Source organism: Buteo buteo, chromosome 24 (genome assembly GCF_964188355.1).
Source record: "Buteo buteo chromosome 24, bButBut1.hap1.1, whole genome shotgun sequence".
In the NCBI taxonomy this organism is placed as follows: domain Eukaryota; kingdom Metazoa; phylum Chordata; class Aves; order Accipitriformes; family Accipitridae; genus Buteo; species Buteo buteo.
The window spans coordinates 6,145,269-6,166,360 of record NC_134194.1 but is presented as its reverse complement, the minus strand read 5'-3'; the positions used below and the strand labels follow the sequence as shown (position 1 = coordinate 6,166,360).

General features: G+C 36.6%; 1 protein-coding gene across 2 annotated transcripts in view; it reads right to left on the bottom strand.

The window, feature by feature from the left end:
- Positions 1-2,570: 2,570 nt before the first annotated feature.
- The window catches only part of CNOT6 (CCR4-NOT transcription complex subunit 6), a 33,835-nt gene continuing 15,313 nt past the window's right edge, over positions 2,571-21,092 (bottom strand). Inside the window, exons 2-12 of one of the 2 annotated variants that reach the window (XM_075056672.1) lie at positions 20,964-21,077; positions 18,270-18,456; positions 14,811-14,896; positions 13,705-13,809; positions 13,545-13,613; positions 11,917-12,074; positions 11,251-11,405; positions 10,119-10,273; positions 8,909-9,139; positions 7,352-7,554; positions 2,571-6,663 (exon numbers count right to left, since the gene is read on the bottom strand). In XM_075056672.1, the coding sequence (XP_074912773.1) occupies positions 6,451-6,663; positions 7,352-7,554; positions 8,909-9,139; positions 10,119-10,273; positions 11,251-11,405; positions 11,917-12,074; positions 13,545-13,613; positions 13,705-13,809; positions 14,811-14,896; positions 18,270-18,456; positions 20,964-21,075 (1,674 nt within the window). In that variant the 5' untranslated portion in view covers positions 21,076-21,077 and the 3' untranslated portion in view covers positions 2,571-6,450. The remainder of the gene's footprint in view (positions 6,664-7,351; positions 7,555-8,908; positions 9,140-10,118; positions 10,274-11,250; positions 11,406-11,916; positions 12,075-13,544; positions 13,614-13,704; positions 13,810-14,810; positions 14,897-18,269; positions 18,457-20,963; positions 21,078-21,092) is intronic. The other variant, XM_075056673.1, reaches the window with a different exon arrangement.

Sequence of the window (21,092 nt, the reverse complement as noted above, 5' to 3'; positions counted from 1 at the left end):
CATCTCTAGGCTTTCCCCCATCTAATCTGTGTCTTGCTGCCAGGGTCAGCAAAACCAGCACATAGCTTGGTTCAGGTCTTTAGATACAAGAGGTCTTAGACCTCTTGGCCAACAAGCAGACTGTTAACTGAGACACCATTTTTTGAAAAGGAAGAAGGGAACTAAAAAAAATCAATAAATGCAGTCTCTGAAGAGCTATCAATACTGTTAGCCACAGTGGAGAAATTATCATTAATTCACTATTGGCACCCAAAGGGAGCAGTCTGTGCCTCGAACTAGAAAAATCTAGGAAAAAAACCTAGAAAAAGCTAGAAAAACTAAACTAACTAGGGGGAAAAAAAAGTGCGCCATGAACCATCAGCTGAAGCTTAAATCTTTGTGGTCACTAAAACTCAGCAGGAGTGTATCTATGTTTTTATTTTCTGTAATGTGTGTTTTTTTACAACAAACATCTAGCATTTTTAAAAGAAATGAATACTGTCTGCTGACACACCATGAAGATTTAACCTGAATGTACCTTCCTATCTTTTAAAAACTGTTAACCTGTGAGAATACCAGGCTTATTTTGGAGTAAGAAACTATTCAAATGCACCAAAGGTCCCCATAGCTTAATTAGCTTTACTGCTTTCCATACAGAGTAAGTGAACATTTAGAGTGAACAATTAGTGCCTCTGGGTTAGGAGGGGAAGATGCAAAGCAAGAAAATAACCAGAACACTCACCTTTAATGAAGTACGGTTTCTCCCAAAAGGTCACCCAATGCACCTTGCATATTCTTGTCCTTTCCACTTACCTTTTTCTCAGTTTCTCCTCCTTCCCTCTCTCTCTTTGGGCTCAATTCCAGATGTTTTAAGGCTCCTCTGCTCTACGCGTGTCAGTAGAAAAGAAATGCCACACAGTCACCTGCACTGCTTTGGGAAAGTCCCACCCTATAAGGCACAAACCCAACTTTGTACCATCACTGAAGAGCCAGTGGACATGGGGTATGAAGGACCAGTAACTAGGAGTCTGGCCAGAGTGATTTTGTATTCAATTATATTAAAATACCTGTGGTTATTTTACTGCAAGTTAAAGACAGACAAATTTTCTCTTACCTGGCTTCAGACCACAGGACACAAGCTCAACTCAATCCTTTCAGTGACAGATGCTGTTTTCCATATACAGTCTCTGGCCAGGACACCAGGCTCTCCATTAATTTTGGCACAGAGCTTCCCTACAGATAGATCTCCCTATACTTACATGCCAGCTTAGCAGATATTATTTAAGAGCTCATCAACTCCAATTTGGAACCATGTAACAACTGTACTCATCTTAAAACAGCATTAAGTAGATTAAACGAAGCAAGCAAAGGCCCTAGAATGATTTTACCATTGAGAACTAAGTAGGTCCTTTTTTATTCCCATCAGGACAGCTGGATTTATAAAGCCAGTATTTAATTGGCACAGACATTACCAAACTGACTGCTGCCACTGGAAAAGGTTCATTCCTGGGCCTGAATTCCCACAAATACTCATAATTCTACAAGCCACCCTTTCTGGATGGCACTCTCAAATATGTTCACACTCTGTGCACATGAAGCCTGTGTTACACACACCATCTAGCGGCAAGACCGCAAATATGACGGTGGGAATTAAAATCTCGCCCACGAGACAGAACCAAAGAGAAATCATTGCTGAAATCTGGACTGGACTCATCACTCTGTTGGGGACTTACAGCTGCTTCGAGACAGCAAACTTTAGAACTACAAGCAAGCTGAATGCTCTGGGGCATGTGGTTTTCATGGAAACACTGAGAACTAGATCCTTTATTTCAAAGCAAAACAGTGCCAACATACTGAATACGAGTTCTGAAGAGATGCAGGGGTGCCAGCAAGATGTCTTGTGTGCTTCAGTGCTTTACACAGCAAGTGTGCTCACGTGTTATGTTTCCTGCTACTAGTGATGGGAACATCATATAAGAGTCTGCACTGTTACGCATGCACTCTGATACAGAAGAACCCCCCTGAAAGAATGTGATATTAAAATAAACTAAGGACAAGAGTTAGGTTGATCTTATGCCTGACAAAAAAGATGCAAGAAATCTTCACTCTGCTCCCCTTCCATGGTAAATGAATGGAATCTTTGAATCCCTTCTCACTGCCAGACCCCAAGACTACTTTGGGCTTTCTGGGGTGGGGAAGGAAGAGGAAGGAAAGAGTGGGGTTTACAGGACGCAGACAAAACCTGTGGACTGCACAACTGACCTGACTGACTGACTTGGGAAGGGCAGAAGACAGCCAGATATGAAGACACGGGGTTGAGATCTGAGTAGGTTTGGGTACGGGTTTTCCACAAACTCTGGAGGCATTACTAATCAGGTCTTCACTTTGCAATCCAAACCCAATTGATTCAAGCAGCTTTCTGCTCTGCAGATCTAGAAGGTAACAGAAAGTACAGGAAGGTCTTTCTGGGATTATCAAGTTTCTTACATCCTTCCATTTTACCCTTAACACACTTCACTCACTCTGGCTCTATGTACAACTCTTCAGGAAAAGCTTTAGGAATTAAGTTAAAATATGAATTAGACTTCAAGAAGGTTTGAAACAGATATTGGATTTATTGGTCAGCTATGAGTAGGAAAATACATTGGTAAAGAAAAAGAAGACCCTGTATATAAATATAATACTAACTAGTTAAAATTTGACCAAGAAGAAAGTTCCACTGAAGAGAACAGTAAAAGCCCTTGTTTACCATCAGACCATATTCAGTTTCCCATTTATCTTATTGAAGAGCTGCCTATAGACAAATGCAACATTCTTTGAGCTTAGTGCAGATAATGTGCTGGTTTTTGTTACATGAATGGTAAACAAGAGTTAGTCCAGTGCATTACACATTATACAGAAGTACTGTGAATAAAGACTAAGATATTCTATTTTAGACACTACTTAAACATACCAAGACACTTAAGTGTTACAAATTTATGCAACCAAAAGAAAAGAATAGCAGTTAACATACTAAAAAATACTGTGTCCGTCTGGATGAAAAAGGCTTGCTACTTAAGCGGTTAACTGAATTTTTTAAAGTTTTACAGTGTAATTAGGTTCCCCCCCCCAATAGTGTTGTAATTATTTTGTCTTTCATACAGGTTTTGTGTGGTTGAAAAAGCAAACCATAAGCTAGTTTCTAAGTCCGCTCTGAAAAAAAACAACTTGAGAGATTTGCTAGTTACATCAAAGATGCATACATACAATGTTCTTAAAGTCAGTTTTGTCAAATGCTAGCCAAATTTACCTTTTTTATTTTTTTTCAAAGCTGCTGAAAGGACAAAATAATTACAACACACACCAACTTATATGCTCTTCCCCTCCCACCTTGTGTTATGTTAAAAGCAGTAACTTGTGGTATTAGTCTTGTACTCTCATCAATTCTTTTAGTTAAAGGTATATTTCAATTTACACTTTGACACCCAGAATTCTTGGTAAAGGTAAATAAAACTAGACAAGATATGGCTGACTGTACTTTAAGTGGAAAAAAGCCTGGTCTAACCTAAATAAATCCTTTCAACCCCAAGGATGTTCTGTGACTTTCGCTGTATGTGCTTTTACAACAAGAACACTGAAGGTACATTATGGCAACACCCAAAACCACCTCGAATAAAAATATTGCAAATAACCATTTTATGTTAAAAACTATGAAGCAAACATTTTGATTTTGTGAAGACACAGTTTATTGCCTTATTCTATGTTATAGCTGGAAATTGAGACTTTTGAGTTAGGTTTGTTTGACACAAGAATATATTTTCTTCGAAAGATTGTTTGACAAAGTTTATCTCAGCTCTGTTTTGGTGCCATCTGGTCTTTCCCTATATTCAAAATATTTCTCCTTCCTTCAGCCCCCGAGTCATAGCTGCAGTCCAGTTAAAACCCAGTGAAGTCAAAGGAGTGTCTTCAATGTATTCAGTGGGTTTTCGATTGGGACCTGGTGGACTAGTATAAAAGCTGGAGGAAACGGTCATTTAAATGGACCTTTAGACTGTAAGGTGACTAAGCAGGAACAGTTGTGTCTCCAAAAGCACAAGGGGCCATATTTTAATGTGCTGTCATAAATTCAAATTTTTTTAAGACTAAGCAATACAGGAGAACACATACTGGATAAAGCTTAAACCTTTAGAATCTAACAAGTGCACTCAAGCTCCAGCATCTATTAAAGTAAATTATCCCCCTCTAAGAAATACAAAATGAGTAAGTGCTTCCCTTCCCCTTCTGTAAAGCTTTCTGGACTCATTACACAATCCAGATAATCAGAAAAGAAAAATAGTTTGCTCAGTTTGACAAGCTAAATTGGCTTATCATCACTGGAAATTGTCATGATGTACATTACCAAGACATCATTAAGGAAACATGAGTAAAACACCTTTTATTCACACTTTACAAAAAAACCCCAAAAAACAAACAGAAAAAAAATAACACTACGCATTAAGTCTACTACAGCAATACTACCAGCATTTCAATGTACTGATTATAAACTGGACATGTTTGGTGTTTCCACAACTAAAACCAAAACAAAACAACCCCAAGAGATCAGGTCCCAGACAAGGATTCAAGATCAAAATTTATCCTATTGAAATTTTAAAATGTACATTTTACATATCCGAACTGTTTGTAATTTTTACTTTCAGCTTAAAACAGAACGGTTTGAGCACATTTATGTGCTGACTACTTTTCAATAAAATTTTGAATCATTATTACCAATCCACTCTCTTATATATAAAAATTAACAAATATTTAGAAAGTTTTCTCTTAATGCTCAGTGTCCTTTTGCTTCCCTGCCCGCAGCTGAAACAAAAGCTGTTTAAGACCAAGCTCTCTATCTCAATTTTTATTTTTACATTGATTATTCAAGTTGTATTAGTTTAAGGAGACAATAAATTCTCCCTTTTAGGATACAAATAGACAAGTTAAATTTGTAAGCTGTTATATACTTGGCTTCATGACACAAATGGCACTGAGGGTACACTATAACTTTAGTCTTGCTTGACACTTTAAAATAAGACTTGGTTGGTCACTTTAAAAAAAAAAAATGATCTGAAGAATTGTCTTTGGGACCTGTATTGAAAATGCATTTATTTTACACTGCTTCATCAATAGAAAACATAGGGTTGGGGTTTTTTTCTTCAAGGAATTATACTTTCTGAAACTGAGGAACACACTTAAACGAAAGAGAATTCACATGATAGTAATTCTTAGTGGGAAAAACGGCACTGTGCAATGACACTGAAAGAAGCAGTGCATGGGTATTAGAAGCTAGAAACTGTGTACCCATAACCTGAACATGTTCAAAAAGTGTGATATTCAATGCTTCACAAAGGAAAAAAAGATGCCACAGCTTATACAAAAGTATCTTCATAAAATTTTCACAAGTGTTAACGTTATTTAAAAAAATAAAAGAGGATGCACAGGATCTCTCTGCATGCACAGGCAGTGCTAGTTGAGAACAAATTTAAGCAGGCACAGTGGAGATAGGACAAGTATTTAAAACAGAAATGAAGGAGCTGTACACAAGTATCCCTAAATTTTACTTCAAAAGTTAGAGATGAGAAAAATATCTGACTGTATACACATCAGCAATAACTTTCAATCCATACAGGTCTACTTATATTCACTGCTTAGCTTATCTGTTCTGCGAGAACTCTATGCTTTTCTCTTTTTTTAAAAAAAATCAGAAATAGACAGAATGTATTCAGTTATCTCTGTAAGATATTAAGATTTTATAAGTTTGGATTTTAAAAGCAACGTTCTCAATTGAACATAAAAAGTAGTACAAAAGGGCTAACGAAACCCTAACAGTGCAAATCATTAGCAGAGAAAACCTGTGACAACCTCTTTTACAAGCTGGCCTTTATAACACATGAAAACAGATAAAAATTTAGCCTTAGTTTACAATACAATCATTTTCCAAATCTGATTTTTTCTTTTTTTAAAGTACAAAATCTCATAAATCAGGTTTTCTGTTGTTCATATACAATCAATAAAGGCTAAATTCAAATTCTATATTTTACAAACAAGTCTGAAAAAGGAGGGAGTGAAGTACGGAAGAATGTTCTGTGGATGTTCCTACTGGCCTCAAAAAAGTAGTGCTACAGATAACTGTGCAAAGAGAATATACTGTATAACAATTCCCTATTTCAAGGCATGAAAACGTCACGTTGGATAAAAGAAACAGGAAGGTTAATTGTAACGTATTAAAGAAAGGTGCAAACGCACCAATCGCTCTCGAACAGTATACAAAGTATATTGGGCTCAGAATTGTGTCTGTTGATAGCACCTGGCTTTTACTATGTCTTTAGCAAATAATTAGATTTAAGATTAAGATTATTAAGAAAAAAAATCCCTGTTGGCCATACCTCACTCCTCTATATTCAGATTTTACAATTGTACAAGTTAGACTGAGGTTACCCTCTAAAATGTACTTGACTACCTCCTGCCAGGGAGATGGATTCCATTTACAGGAGGCAGGAAAGGCAGCAAAAGCTCCAGTTGTGCAAAAAGTGAGAAGTGGTCAGAAGGGATGAGTGGATGTGGACAACCACTTATATTGTTCTCTATTAACCAATGATGATCCAAAGGTCCAAGAATGCCAAGTATGTTTAGCTGAGGTTTAGAGTAGAAGATGTAGTCAATAATACCCTAAAACAACAGAAGAAATAAAATCGATTATCAGTATATATTCTTGACTCAAGTTATTCTTCCAAACAAAAGAGCTCAATATTACAAGTAAGTGAAATGCTACCGTTCCTTCTCTACAGCACATCATCAACTTAGCAGACTTCTACTCCCCATATCCCATGTGTTGCTCAATATAGATTAGGAAAACAAAAGAAAAGTCCACCCTGTATCGCTTCTGCTATGCTTTTGTGGGTTGTAATTTCCAACCTCCTACATAGCTTCAAATCATATTTATCTGATTTTTGAAGAGGACAAGAGCCATCTTTGTTTCCCCTAGGCAACTGAGCACTGCGAGATTTCCAGTAGCAACATGGATTATTTCCTTGCAGCTGGCAGCTTAAGTGCCCCGTTGTACTATTTCATTTAGCTTGGAGTATTAAAACACAAAATATTCCTATTTGCAGGGAAGGTTAACAGCACCCCAACTCTTGCAAATCCATTACAAGTTACTAACAAGAAAAAGGAACATTTGGTTTCTAGGAGACTGAATTGTTGGGCACTCATTTGCTATGTTTTAAATATAATCTTGGTGAATTTACTGTTAGCTACCCAAACAGATTAACTTCTTTGTTAAACAATTCCGTACAGCAAATCACATAGTTAAGCTTCAAAATGGAAAACTTTTCCAAAATATCAGCCAAGTCCTTACCTTGAAGTCAAATGTGTAATTTGTATAAGGCATTAGACCATTCTCATAGGCACTCTTCAACTTGAAACCATGTGTAATTCTTCCATTTGTTGTTCCATTTTTTCCATTACAGCTGAAGTTAGTAAGACTTTCATTGTATCTCAGTTCCTTAAAATCTTTGTGGTTTGTTTCCACTCCACCAGTGCTCAAGTACTCAACAACACCTATTAGGAGAGACGCATGCGCACAAGAAGGTATCAACAAGCATTCAGCAAATAAGAGTGCGTAGGTACTTCCAGTCATACATGCAACTTTATGCTTTATATAAGCAAAACCTTAACATATATACAATACAATCAACAGTAGTTCTTCTAAAATATTGCAAGACAATGTATATATATGTCAAGAGCAAACGTCACCTAGAACAAAGAGACATAATTTGATTAGAAAAAACAAGAAGATTAATAAGGAACAGACTGGGGGTGGGGGAAGATGAAAAAATTAAGAAAGTGGAAGTAAAATGCTACAGAGGCTACAAAGTCAGCTTCTTCCTCTCCTTGTCTCTATGCTCAAGTCCTGGCTTTCAACGTTCTTCAGCTAAAACATTGCAAAAAAGACAGTTTTGTAACACTGCTTCAAATAAAGATAACTTTAAAGAGGCCACAAAGCCAAATTGACAAGATTTGTGTCTTGGAAACCTAAGACCATGCCTCAATTTCAGAATAGCTGTGTTAAGGTTCTGGAAGGTAAAAGAGGCAATTAGTTGTTCTGAAGACACAATCAGACACGTGAACTGGCTATTGCAATAGCCACTAGGGATACGTGCCTTGCTGAGATCAAGAAGAATCAGATTTCCAGTACTGCTGAGCAGTAACTGCTCCTATCAACCCTAACAGATGTTAAGAGTTGCCAAGCAGAAGCCAGAAGGACGGGGGACCAGGAATGGAGTTTATTACATTGAACAACTAGCAGTAAGAAGGAAGGATGGCTCTTGAGTTCAGCACTTCAGCTGGGTGCCTGAGAAAGCCAAGGCGGCAATCACTGAATCTGTTCTTTTCTTGCACTTTATAAAGTCGCCACCAAGTAAAAAGAAAAAGTTGTATGTTAGTAAAGAGCTCTGAAGAATCCCTTTATGGTAGGAGAGGTATTGTATTTCAGAAGTCCTAAAACATCTGAGCTAAAGAAAATGATTGTATGGTGGCAACTTTAAAGAGAAGAACCCATCTTCTCACACTTCAAACTAAGAAAACCGCATTATCAGCAACATACTCATGTTTCCAGTTATTTTTGGACGATATTTTCTTCATTTCCATTCCTGTATTGTAAGATAACAATGAAAATGCTTCTGAAAGACCAGACATAGCTATACTACTGCATAGGCAATAAGGTCACTCACAAAAGAAACAGCTCTATCTTTTCTCTCTTCCATTTTCTTAGCACCTTCAGAGATTATGATACCAAACAACGTATCCTCTAAGTTGAAAACTCCTTTAAAAAAGTGAGACCTTAAAATTTAAATTGTTATACACTTGAAACAGTCTTTAAAAAAAAACACCAAAAAAGAAATAGAACTCTTACCAGAGTCTGGTAGAGAATTGAGATCTGCACACAGTACAAGTGGAATGGTTCCAAGTTCTCCCGAAACACCAGGTTTGAGACTACGAGAAGCTTTATCAATAATGTTCTTTACCTCGGACAGGAACATCATAGTCTGAACCAGCTTCACATCAGAATAATCTGGGTCCCAATGCATATGTGCATTAGCTACAAGAACTAGCTGTTTTTCCATCCCAAGATGTGGCTTTCCAGCTAAAATTTAAAATCAATTATTTACCTTACATGGTCAGCAACAGAAAACATTATTATTGAATTTTAAACAAATGTTTGAGGGGAGGAAAAAATAAAATAAAATACCAGTATAACTTGAAGAGAGTTAATACCATTTAATTTAAGAGGGTCATACAACTCCTCTTACAACTACTAAGTGTTTTAGTTGACATAAAGCACTAGGAATAATTGCGTTTCACATTCAAGACCATTAACAGACAGACTATCCTGTTACAGGTAACGCCTATGTATCTAAGAATACTGTGAATTAACATAAATAACAGATAATCCTAATTACAGGCAAATCGTGTTGTTCTAAAAAATTACAACAGTTTTCCTCAGGTTGTGATAGTAAACAGGCACTGCTCGTATCTTATTAGGCAATGAGCTCTGAATTTTAAGTTATCCACATAATAAGCTACTTCTCTTGCTAGAAGTGCTTCTTAAAAGGCTTGTTTGTTAGAATCTGAATCAATAAAATTTCATTTGGATAAATACAACCCAGGTTGAGTAGGTACCCACTGCAATACTTATAAAACCCAATTTACATTTCCTAAATTAAGAATGACAGGGCAGAACAAACAGGTTGTGTAAGCATGACAGTGAAGAAAATAACAAGCTAAGATGATGCAGATACATGACCCAGAAACACACAACCAACACCAACTGATTCTTTGATACCTGTATATAACTGCAAGAAAAAAAAAAAAAAAAAGAATCACTCAAACTCAAGTCTTTGTATTTTTTTAAGCAAAATGGTATAAGTGGGGAAAAAAAATCTTAATCATTTAAACCATATGACTTTTTCCCCAAATCCTCTTTGGAAATAAATTTGTCAGAGCATACAATGTGCAAAGTTATATTTGTCTGTAGAATAGTTTCTCTGGTTTACTGTAACAAAAGGCAATTTTTTCATCTACAAAACAGAATCTATTAAAAAATTAAACTAAATGGGACTTACATGACATTTCTATCAATTCCTTTCGCAGTTCTAACAATACAGCAACTCCAATGTTATCTTTTGTCATAACTCTGTTCAGCATAGCTTCTGAACCTTCTGAGTTTGCCATAGCTAGTTGATTGAACTCAACAGTATGTTTTTGAACCAAAGTAAATCTGAAAGAGAAACATCATATATTTTTTTCAGCAGCCAGACACAAAAGGAAATGTTATAGACAATTCTCCTTTTAATTAAAGCTCAAACACATTTATGATGTGAAAATCTCAGCCAATCACATAATTTCATAAAATCCTAAACTGAAATCAAAGGATACAGTTTTCCTAGCAATTTTTATATATTTTATACTACCTTAGTTTCAATTAAAAGATTAGAGAGAGAGCGAATGCTTGAGAAACTATAGAAAAGGAATGCTTGTTTCTAATTCTGCACCAGTTTCTAGTTCAAAGATGCAGGTTTAATAGACAGGGACTAAATAATTTTTCTAAGCCAAAAGGTATCAAACCTGGCAGCTACATTTACTTGTGGATACAAAGGAATGGAAACAGGAGGAGGAAGGGAATTTATCGCCCTTATATCCAAACAGTTGTACAAGTACAATGTGACACAATGAGTAAGTGCTGCAGCTCTTAAATAATGGCTTTTTTTCAGAAGCAAGCAGTGATATTGTGCCTTGTCTTTTGCTTTATCAGAAGGCTAATGTATCAAAAAGCCAATGTCATCTGAGGTCTTATTTCTGCAATTTTGGGGATTATCAATTCCTTTACTCAAAAAAAAAAAAAGCTAGAAAATAAGACACTTACTTCATTTTTTCATTATTAACACCTAATGGTTGGTACACACCCGCTCAACAACTGAAGTATAATTTAGTGAACTCCTAACCTTCATTGCTCTAACAGAATGAAATTTCATCTTAAATAAAACTTCAAGGTAAAATTTTCTATTGCTAGTTACACACAGAATGATTTCTCTCTTACAGACCACTCTTTCTAGCAATAGGAATCCTCTATAAGAAACACTGAATGGCTACAAAAAGGGCGTCTAATGCCAAATTGTTGGAGCTATAGACTGACCTGAGAAATTCTGTGAAAGAGAGTAAGGCACAATAGAAGGCTCTGCAAAACACATCACTTACTTTTCTGTTTTGAAAAATATTGCACAACCATCAACATGTTTTCTTTCCTGTTCTGACATTGTCCTAGCTCTAGACTTTGGACTGAAGAATCCATTGTAGCCACGTTCTTTCAATTCTACCAGGAAAAAACTGTAGTACTGTTCCGTTTCAACCTCCTATAAAGTTGTAAGACAGCACAGCATGAATGTACTATTACCAAAATACAGAAGACTGATATTATTTAAACTCTTCAGAAGTGTAAATCACTTTCAAATTAGATTTAAGGAGAAAAAAATTGTAAGAATTAAGTACATCAGAGAATGCAAATTTGAGAGCAATATCCCTGTTTTAAGAAAATATAAATGAATTTCTGTAATCCCCAGAGTTATGATTATCTCAAGCCTTTTATTTGAAAATGTGTCAATTATAGCCCCACATACACAGGCAGGCACAAAGACACCCCCACGTACATGCCTTTGATCAGCAGCTGCTGGTTCACATTCCAACTGTGTGGGCTGAAAAGCATTCTTTTGATGTCAAGCAACAAATAATGTTCTAAACACCACTTCTTTTTTCTTTTGTTTTCAGAAGGTTTTGAAAACAGACCATTTACTGTAAATACACTTAATGTGTAGAAACCAGCACATGGGAATAGAAGAGGAAAAGAAATAATGGTATATCTTTTACCTGAAGACTTATGATGTCAGCATTGCAGCTCAGGATTTCCTGCATAATGGCTTTTTTTCTGTATTCCCAGTTCAATGCCCAAGATGGACAATAGCCATACAGCTGCCGGGTAGCATATTTATCACAAAGTACGTTGTAACACATGACAGAGAACAAGGCTGCAGAACAATAATTTTACTTACACACTGATACATTTAACAACAACAACAAAAAAATACATATACACAATTATGTTCTTCACTTTTGTCTTCTGCAAATTTATCAATTCATGCTTCATTTCCTTCAACCAAAACACAGCACATGTATCTGTACTAAAAAAAAATTTGTGAGTCCTTCTAGGAAGATAAATTACAAGTTTGGACTTATGGCAGCTGTCTTCTACCATTAAATTTGAAAACAAAACCCAACCCCCCCTTTATATGGTTAATGCAGTAAATAGCAAACAAACATACTTTATGCTACGTAGTACTCTACTGCAAAAAGCCTAAAACAAGGAAAGTGTATTTGAACACTTATATTTGCTAGCTATACAAAGGTTTGCACACTCTTCTAATAGATTATTTAAAATCTACCTTAATTATTACCACCACGAACTGTAACAGAACCACAGGCAGGGTAAGGATCCCTTCACACAATGAAAAAGTATAGACAAAATAAAACCCCAAATGTTTCCATCTCAAAAAGCTTACAATTCAGGCATAAAGAGAAGAAACACCAACTCTCTGTATTAATTTGGAACAGGAGTGATAATGAGACAGTTTGGGGCTACTTGACAGGTAATCCAGCAGCATGCATTTTGGGTTTTGTTTTGTTGGGGTTTTTTTGTTTGTTTTTAAAAAGCACTAAGGAACTTGCAGTATAATGAGATACTCGTAAGCTTATTGGGAGCTCCTCTCAAATGTTTCTTTTTCCTGAGTTGTACTCCACAAGACAGTTGTTTGAAGATTTAGCAAATTGAGGCAACAATCTTGGCCTGATTGGGGGATCAAAGCCCAGCATTTTGAAAACAAATAGGTGACAGCAAAAGACAAGCTGCATTAACATCATGATCTCTGAAGCAACTGCCTTAATAAAATCAATAGGGGAAAGTAATGTACATCAGTCCTGAAAGAGAGGACACTGCAATAATTGAGAAATACACTAAGATTTTTGGTGCGCAGGTAAATAGAAAAGGCTATATTTTAGACAATTCATGCAGAAAAATTAGTAAACAATTAAACATGACCTGAAACCCAACAGCAAGACAAGTGCTGAGTCAAAGATGCTACACTGGTTACTTAAAAGAAAATGCTACATTTTTGGGAAATTATGCTCATGTTCTTCCATTTTCTTATTCTTCAATAAATGTTCAATTAAGCCCGTTATAATTCAACTATTTAACTAATTGTAGACAGCAGTTTCAATTCCTGTGAGAAGGATGTTAATTAAAAAGAAATTACTTTATAGTAAGAGAAGGGTAAATCTAAAAGAGGTCTTCCAATTGAGGTAGAACTACTTGAGCTGGCTGGTCAGCACTGCACAGATGATTGGTTAATTTAAGCATCAAAAATTTTTCAACAGATAGTAAAGATTCACAGCTTTTACAACGGGGCGGGGGGCGGGGGGGGGGGGGAGAAGTGTTACAGTACCTGTTGGTCTTGTACGGTCTGGTTCTTGCAACATAATCCAAGATCTTGGAGGTGGTTGTTCCGTTGAAACTACGGGAACATTTTAAAGTAGAGATACCACAAATGATAATCACATTTATTTTACACAGCAGAAATAAATGTTTTAAGAATGATCACTTACTTCTTTTTGCAGTACCTGCCAAATTATCAAGCAAGTAGTTCAGTAGCCTTCGCGTCCCGTCTGGTTCCTGATAAAGGTTCAGAATATCCTGTGTAAGTGGATTTCCTGCAAACAGATTTACAGAAATATCGAATAAAATACACAGAACCATTATGAACTTAAGTATCAGTGTTTAAAGCTGGCATCTCTGAGAAAAGATACTGCATCTACTATGAACTACTTAGTGGTTTCAGATCTCAGGTCTTCAATCCCACAAAACACTAGACATGTGAATAGCTCTCATGAAGTTAACCACATTCTCTCCCATGTCTGCCTTCTAACAGACAGCCCAAGGGTGGCCATTGGATCTAACAGTATTGAAGAACTGGTGCGGTACAACACGCAGGCAGAGCTGATGAGGCCACACGCAGGAGCCATCTCTGCTCACTTTGCTCGATGTGAGTGAAACATCCACTATCAGTTTATTTGCCAGTCATATCTTGAGTAGACAGCCTATCATTTGCCAAACATGTAAGAAGACTGTGGAAGTTTTCACGGACAATGCACATTGCAATTATCCAGTTTTAAGGAGGAGAAAAACAGACCTTTGAGACTTAACAGTGTTTAGAGGTATTGTATCACTCAGTGCTCCTGGTTTTATGATACAAGTTCCCCCGAGGTCAGCAGTTTTATAGCTAGAATCCATACAGTTCAGAGAAAAAAAAAAATTGGAGAGAGATTTAAATTGCTGCTTGCATAAACAGCACAGTACCCTACAGCAGTACAAAGCAAGTTCCCTTTTTGGTTGGAGTTGAATACCTACAGTTAACTGCAGACTACTACTTAGTTAAAGCAGCACTGTATTCAACTCCTATGCAGTCAACAGCAAGCTTCCGCTCACTCTGCAGAAAGAGAAGCAAACCTCTTTATATGAGGAGTGCTTTGCCAAACTTGTTCTTTTTCCTTTTTTAAATAATCCCTCAATAACAATATTTATAAAGGCGGAGTAAGTAGCTACATCTGGGATTGCTATTCAGTAATGTTTTATGAACTAGCAGTCTACAGCCATTATATCTCAGAAGTGATATCATTAAACAAGCACGGATACCAAGAAAAAGTAGCAATACCTTTCAGACCCAAAGTCTGTAACTGGAACAGTTTTCCCAGCTCAAAAGGTAAAACTCGTAACAGGTTGTTATTTAAATGTAGTTCCCTGTAGACAGAGCAAGAATCACATAGGGCTGAAAACAGACCAACGTTTGTCTTCAGCAGTATAGTACAAGAAGTTTAACGAACAGACAAACAATATACTAGCAAACCACAATATTGAAAAACTCAAAGACTAAACAGCAATAGTTAGGGAAATCCTGCTGTACTGAAACACACACATACAGACAAAATACACATTACGTTGAAGTACAGAGGAAAGTAGCTGTTTGATGAGTTCATCTTAAAAAGTTAGAAGTTTTGTAAACATTACCAATAATTACTTTAATAACTACAAGTGATAAAGCAGCAACAGCTCTGACAAATGAGACCATGAAATAGTTCAGCTATGATTAAAGGTGAAATAAAGTGAAATTATATCCCAGAAAACAAATAAGCAAAAAATCCAGGATCATGGCAGTATGATTAGAGCTATGACATTACCATGTAATAGTAATTTACAATAGTAATTTTCTGTTGGTTTTGGTTTTGTTGGGTTTTTTTGTGTTTGGGGTTGGTTTTTTTTTTTCCATAATTTCAGTGTTAAGACAAAATACATGCTTTTTAACTTACAAAACCAATATGCAGACAGGAACAGAATTCATGTCCTGAATTCCAATATCGTAACAAACTGGGCAGAGAAAATGGACTTGCCAGAAGCTTTTCACTTAAATGCAGTCCCACCTAAGCAGTGAAGACTTTCCTCACCATATTCAATATAAAGTTGCTACTTTAAAGTGTTTACAACTTGGAGCCTGGAGACTTGAAAAGTATTTTCGGGCAACAAAAAAGGGAAAAAAAAAATTTAATATAAAACCCCACAGACAAAAGCACATATTTTAGAGAGAAACTCAGAAGCCTACTGTGTCTGTCATTGTAGGGTTTCTAAGTATGAAGGAAGCACATGACAGGTAGAAAAGAGGATGGGGGTGTTAAAAAAAAAATAAATCAACATCTCCACTAATTCTCAGCACTTCCATAGACATCTGAGATTTAAATCGCTATTATTTTTAAGGATGATATTCTATATGACATTATAAAGCTACCAGTTTATTCTTTTGGAAGCTACTTTTTCCTCTAAGAGTTTTTCAAAGCACTGCTGAAGTTTAAAAAAAAGTTATGTAGAATTACAAAAAAATATACTAAATTCTTCGAGAAGAAAAACACCAAGCTGGAAGAATGGCACAGTAGTAGGTATCATTACACTTTCTCTCTTGGATGAAAGAATTGTTTTCTCTAATGATCCTTGACTCCATGGAACCTGCCCCTCTATACAGCAAAGGGGATCACAGCAAATCCCACTAGTTCTTTCAAGCATATCAAGAGAATCTGTTTTACAGCGGAGCTTTCCAAGATAACATGTTAGAGTGTTTATTTTTATTCTTCTTTCCACAAAGATCAGAAATCTTACTGCTTTGATACCTCTTTCTTCAAGTACCTGCAGTAAAAAGGGAGATGCAAGGAGCCTTCGGCGAGCTTTGCCGTACAGACCAAACCCAGAGCTCCAGACGTGGGAGCTGGAAGACCTGTTATCAGTTCTCAAGTGGGAGAGCACAAATGATTTCTCTGGCTCAGGATATCAGCAATGCCCAGTGTTGAATCACCGTTTGTCTGAACAACTTCCCAGAAGCTGCTGAGCACTATCACATAGGATGTGCTTATGGGTTTTTCTTCACTTTCACCCCAGTGAAAAGAAATCATGGATCAGCTGCAATTACTGAGGACAGAGAGAGCGCAGTGGATTAACGCACTAGCTTTTCACATCTAGAGATCTGGACTCAAGTGTTATCAGGAGAGACTTGGGACTTGAAAGAGCTGAAGCTTCATAGAATCAGCCAGAATAAACTGGGAAAAGTGTTGGGAAGAAGGCATAAGGTCTTTTGACGCTACTGATGACTATACACTGCTAAGCTAACTCCATGCCATGAGTATTACATTTACAACAATATTTTAAAAGGAAAAAGACTGATAAAAATAAAAGGTTGCTAATGAAGTACAAAGATGAATTTGAGAATATTCCAGTAAATTTAGGGTTGCTACCTCACAATAACCAAGGAGTGAATAAAGGAGGGAAGAAACCTGTTAATAGTAACTGCTTTTAATTAAAATAGTAGTGCAAAGCTTTCTTTAGAACAGACTACTTCACAGCTGAAAACAACTATACAACACACTGCAAAACAGAACTGCCAATTATGCTCTAAAAAGCAAGGTCCCTTTGCTCAGCCTCCAAGGTTGAGACTTTAACTCCTTTGGAATTTGAGTTTTTAGTACCAATTTGATCAGCTAGTTGAATCCTCCCCAACAGAGAGGACTTTTCTAAAGTAGAAGAAAATGCAATGACTGGTACTTCTATGTGCAGACTTGCTTTGCTTCCAGTTTCATTAGAACTGTGCTGGCAATCCATTTCTCTATTGTCGTCTTCTTTACTTCTAATAACATTCTAGTTACTTCAAGACTCAGTTTTTTCTGGATTTGAGAAAGCTGTCCATAAACGTCTTCAAAATTAAAAGCAATGAAGGCAATTACCGGTAACTGTCCAATAAACCTAAGATAAGGCTCTTCCTTTGGGTCAAGGGCAAAAGAATGTTGCCTGTAAATATCTACTCTTATATAAGTAATTTATACATTTACATAAAAGTGTTTTTACAAAGTGAAATGCTGCAGCCTTAATTATAATCTAAATAGGCATCAGTATTCATGCTTCACTTCCAAAAGGCGGTATCATTCCAGGCAAACTTTGCTCATCTTGGCACTGTAAAATTAAGGGGAAAAAACCCATGCATTCAGAACATTTTTTTTCCCTCCTCCCCAGTTTGCACAGGAATGCAGTTACATGATAGCAAAGGTGGGAAGGAGATGATATTAGACAAGTTGCAGTTGTTATAAAATAAACAGAATAAGAACTATTGTTAAGAATAATTACTAAAGATGAGTAAAGAGAAAAAAACCTGTAGTTAGCATGATTATGAATGTTTAATCTGACCTTTTTCCTACCTTACTATGAGTTCAAAGCAATTTTTTTTGTGCATCAGTATTTCTTAGAGAAAAACGCCACATAAAGATTTGTAAAAGAGTCTGCAAAGAGATGCATAAGAGAGGAAACCTGACTTGGATAAAATGGGAGATCGCCATCAAACTAAGCGCTTCTGAAGCTCACTCCGTACTGTCATACAGCGGAACAGGAGATCACAGAAAAGCCAGCATTGCTACAGCTGCACAGACCATAACAAGTATTCAGGGAGACAGATTAAAAGAAGTGAGGAAGGGGGGAATTTATTCATGCTTTTCATTTACTAGAATGTAAAAATTACACTGAAATTTAAACTGTTGCTACAAAGATAATAAGAGAACAATTTTAACTCCTGTTAAAATTTACATACCTGAGTGACACCATGTTTCCGAGCTCTGCTGGTAAACTGCGAATTTTATTAGAAGACAGGTCCAGATATACCAGATTGTGAAGCTTGGCAATGTCTGAAGGAATACGGGATAAGGAATTGTCACTGAGATGCAAAGCTGTCAAATGGGTCAGAGTCCACAATGACGAACTTAAGCTTCTCACTTTCCCTGTAGAAGGAAGGTACAAAAGAAAATAGAACATTTAAAATATATAGGTTTAGCAATAATCACACATTTTCTAAGTACATATCGGGCGGGGAGTGGAGGGGCTTGAGGGGGAGTTTTGTTTGGGTTGTGTTTTTCATCATTATTATTATTTCATTCAATGAAAATTCCATTAATCACCGATTCCATAGACCAAAAAAATTCAGCAATACATAAGAGAATATAAGGCGTTGCCAGGGATGCTTAGATTGTTTTTTTCCAATCCATACTTAAGGTTTAAACATCTGTCTCTCTCAAGTTCCATACAAAACAAGACTTATTTACAAACTGACCATGAATTCAATAATTAACAGAGGTGTAAGAAACAGATTTTTTTCAATAATAGTTTATGTTTGAGATGAAAAATGCTTCTTCAGTTTGCCCCTTATTCCTGCACAACATCTTTCAAACCAAAAATCTTTACTCTATGGCATTAATCCAGCCAAGAACAGATAGAAGCACTATATTTAGGGTGACTAAGATGCTTAGTTGAGAACATGGATTTCCATCTGGCATTCAACTAAAAGCTGCATAAACTATTGCCAGATATTTTAAAAAACGGTATGATTTTTGTATAAACTGAGGGGTGGAAACATGGATTTGTGTGACAGAATCAAGGTTTTTACACTGCTACATGCAAGGAATGTGAGATATCATCAGAAGGTCTCAAAACATTTCTTCTCTCCAAGATTTCCCCCCCACCCCCAGGAGTGGATTCGTTTTCATTTACAGAAGCCATCTTGCTGTACCAAAAGCATTAGAAGGAGTACCAACGCCAGTTTGTCCAAGGCAAAAACAGTTACTCGCAACAGCCTTTAAAATCCCCACCATGACTCACCAATATTAAGAACGGTCTGGTTAATATTATACCAACATACATGCTTTATAATTCACTTCCTTAAATGATTTTCTTCAAAGTAAAAGAAGTCATATTTAGTGCCTGGGGAAAGCTACACTGATACACTGGGACTCAGCCCCTGGTAACAAAAGGTTTAATATAGGTATCATTTCCAGTGAGCTATAAGAAAGTGAGTGGCATTAAAAAGCCTGCAGTGAAAAAGCTCAGTGATTTAAATGAGAGCAGTTAAAACATTTGTGGCTTTCTGTATTAGATGACCAAGTATTTTGCAAGGAAATGGCAGTGTGAACATTAATAAAACAAAAACATTGTCACATTTTATTTTGCAAGGCAAATGCATACAGTTCTTAAAGGATTCATGCTACTGCAGTGCTCATTGAGAAATCTTTTGAAAGGTTTTAAATACAAATCAGTTGTTCTTTGCATTGTTTAAATTGAATTAACACCTCTTCCCCCTCACTAATGCAAACAGGTGACTGTGATCAGAGAAACCCTTGTAGCTGAAAGGATTTCCAATCAACATCACTGATCCATCCTCTTCACTACCTGCACCTCTCTTGGCTAGCATCAGTCTATAGCAAAATTACCAGGCATGAAAGGAAAGAGCCATCACTTAATGCATTTCCTATGCAGAGGCAGTAGATGTCCCAGTGGATATCCAAGCCTAATGCCAATATATAATGCTGATTCCTGAAGCAGCAATTAACTAGGTTTCTGCACCTGTAACCTTCAAGTAAAGAGTGCTATTCATATGTTAAGGCACATGGCACTCGAAGCAAGACACAGATTCAATGATCTGCCTGAAAAGACTCTTCACAATTCAAAGAACTCTATTTGTATTCGTCCTTCCATCAATTTCTCTACTGGACAGTCATTTAGAAATACCACATGGCAATTTTTGCAGTCTCTTAAAGAACCTGCATATTTAAGCAAAATTTCAGCCTAAATTTACATCACAAAATAATTTTTAAATTCTTAAAATATTTGCTTGATTTTCCTTGTAAACACACTTTATGTAGCAAAATTGGAATTTACTCTACAAATCAAGAGAGACTGGTGTCCCACACAAGTTGGAATTCATGTTTATGAATTCTGAGCGTTATCTTATTTTCAAGAAAAGACTCAAAAGTCAAACAGCAGCTCAAAGCTAGCACAGTTCTTGGAGGTTTCTTTAATTTTTTTTTTCCCTTTTTTTTTTGTTAAATCTCAGGAAAAGAGCAAAGATTTACAACTGCTTTTAAAATGAAAACTATGTCTATGTTATCAACCCCAACTTCACCCTCTTCTCTTTGACAAATTAGATCTTAAATCCACGCTCTCACCTACCCCCATCTTTTTAAAACACAAAGAGCTCACATCCATATCCTCATCTTCCCAACTCTCCTACACATTAGGATTCCCCACCTGCCTCAACTTACCTACAGCTCCCTACGTTATCCCAACCCAACTTCTTCCCTCAACACACCCAGAGCCTGGCAGCTGCTATGTTGGTGTGCTGGCTCACTTCAGGGTAGGTAACTCCACTCCAGACTTCTTGTCCAAGCCCGTACTACATAGGATACTCTTAACTTGTGATGAGTTCATAACTCAGGACCGTTCCTCAGTCTCTTACCACTTATTTCCAACTCTGCCCAGTGTGATTTCTTTCCGTTGGCTGCTTCCTCTGAGGACATAATTGTGTACATCCTCCGTGGATCAGGTGGATCGTACTTTTCCTTGGGCATTCCTGTTGAGACAAAAA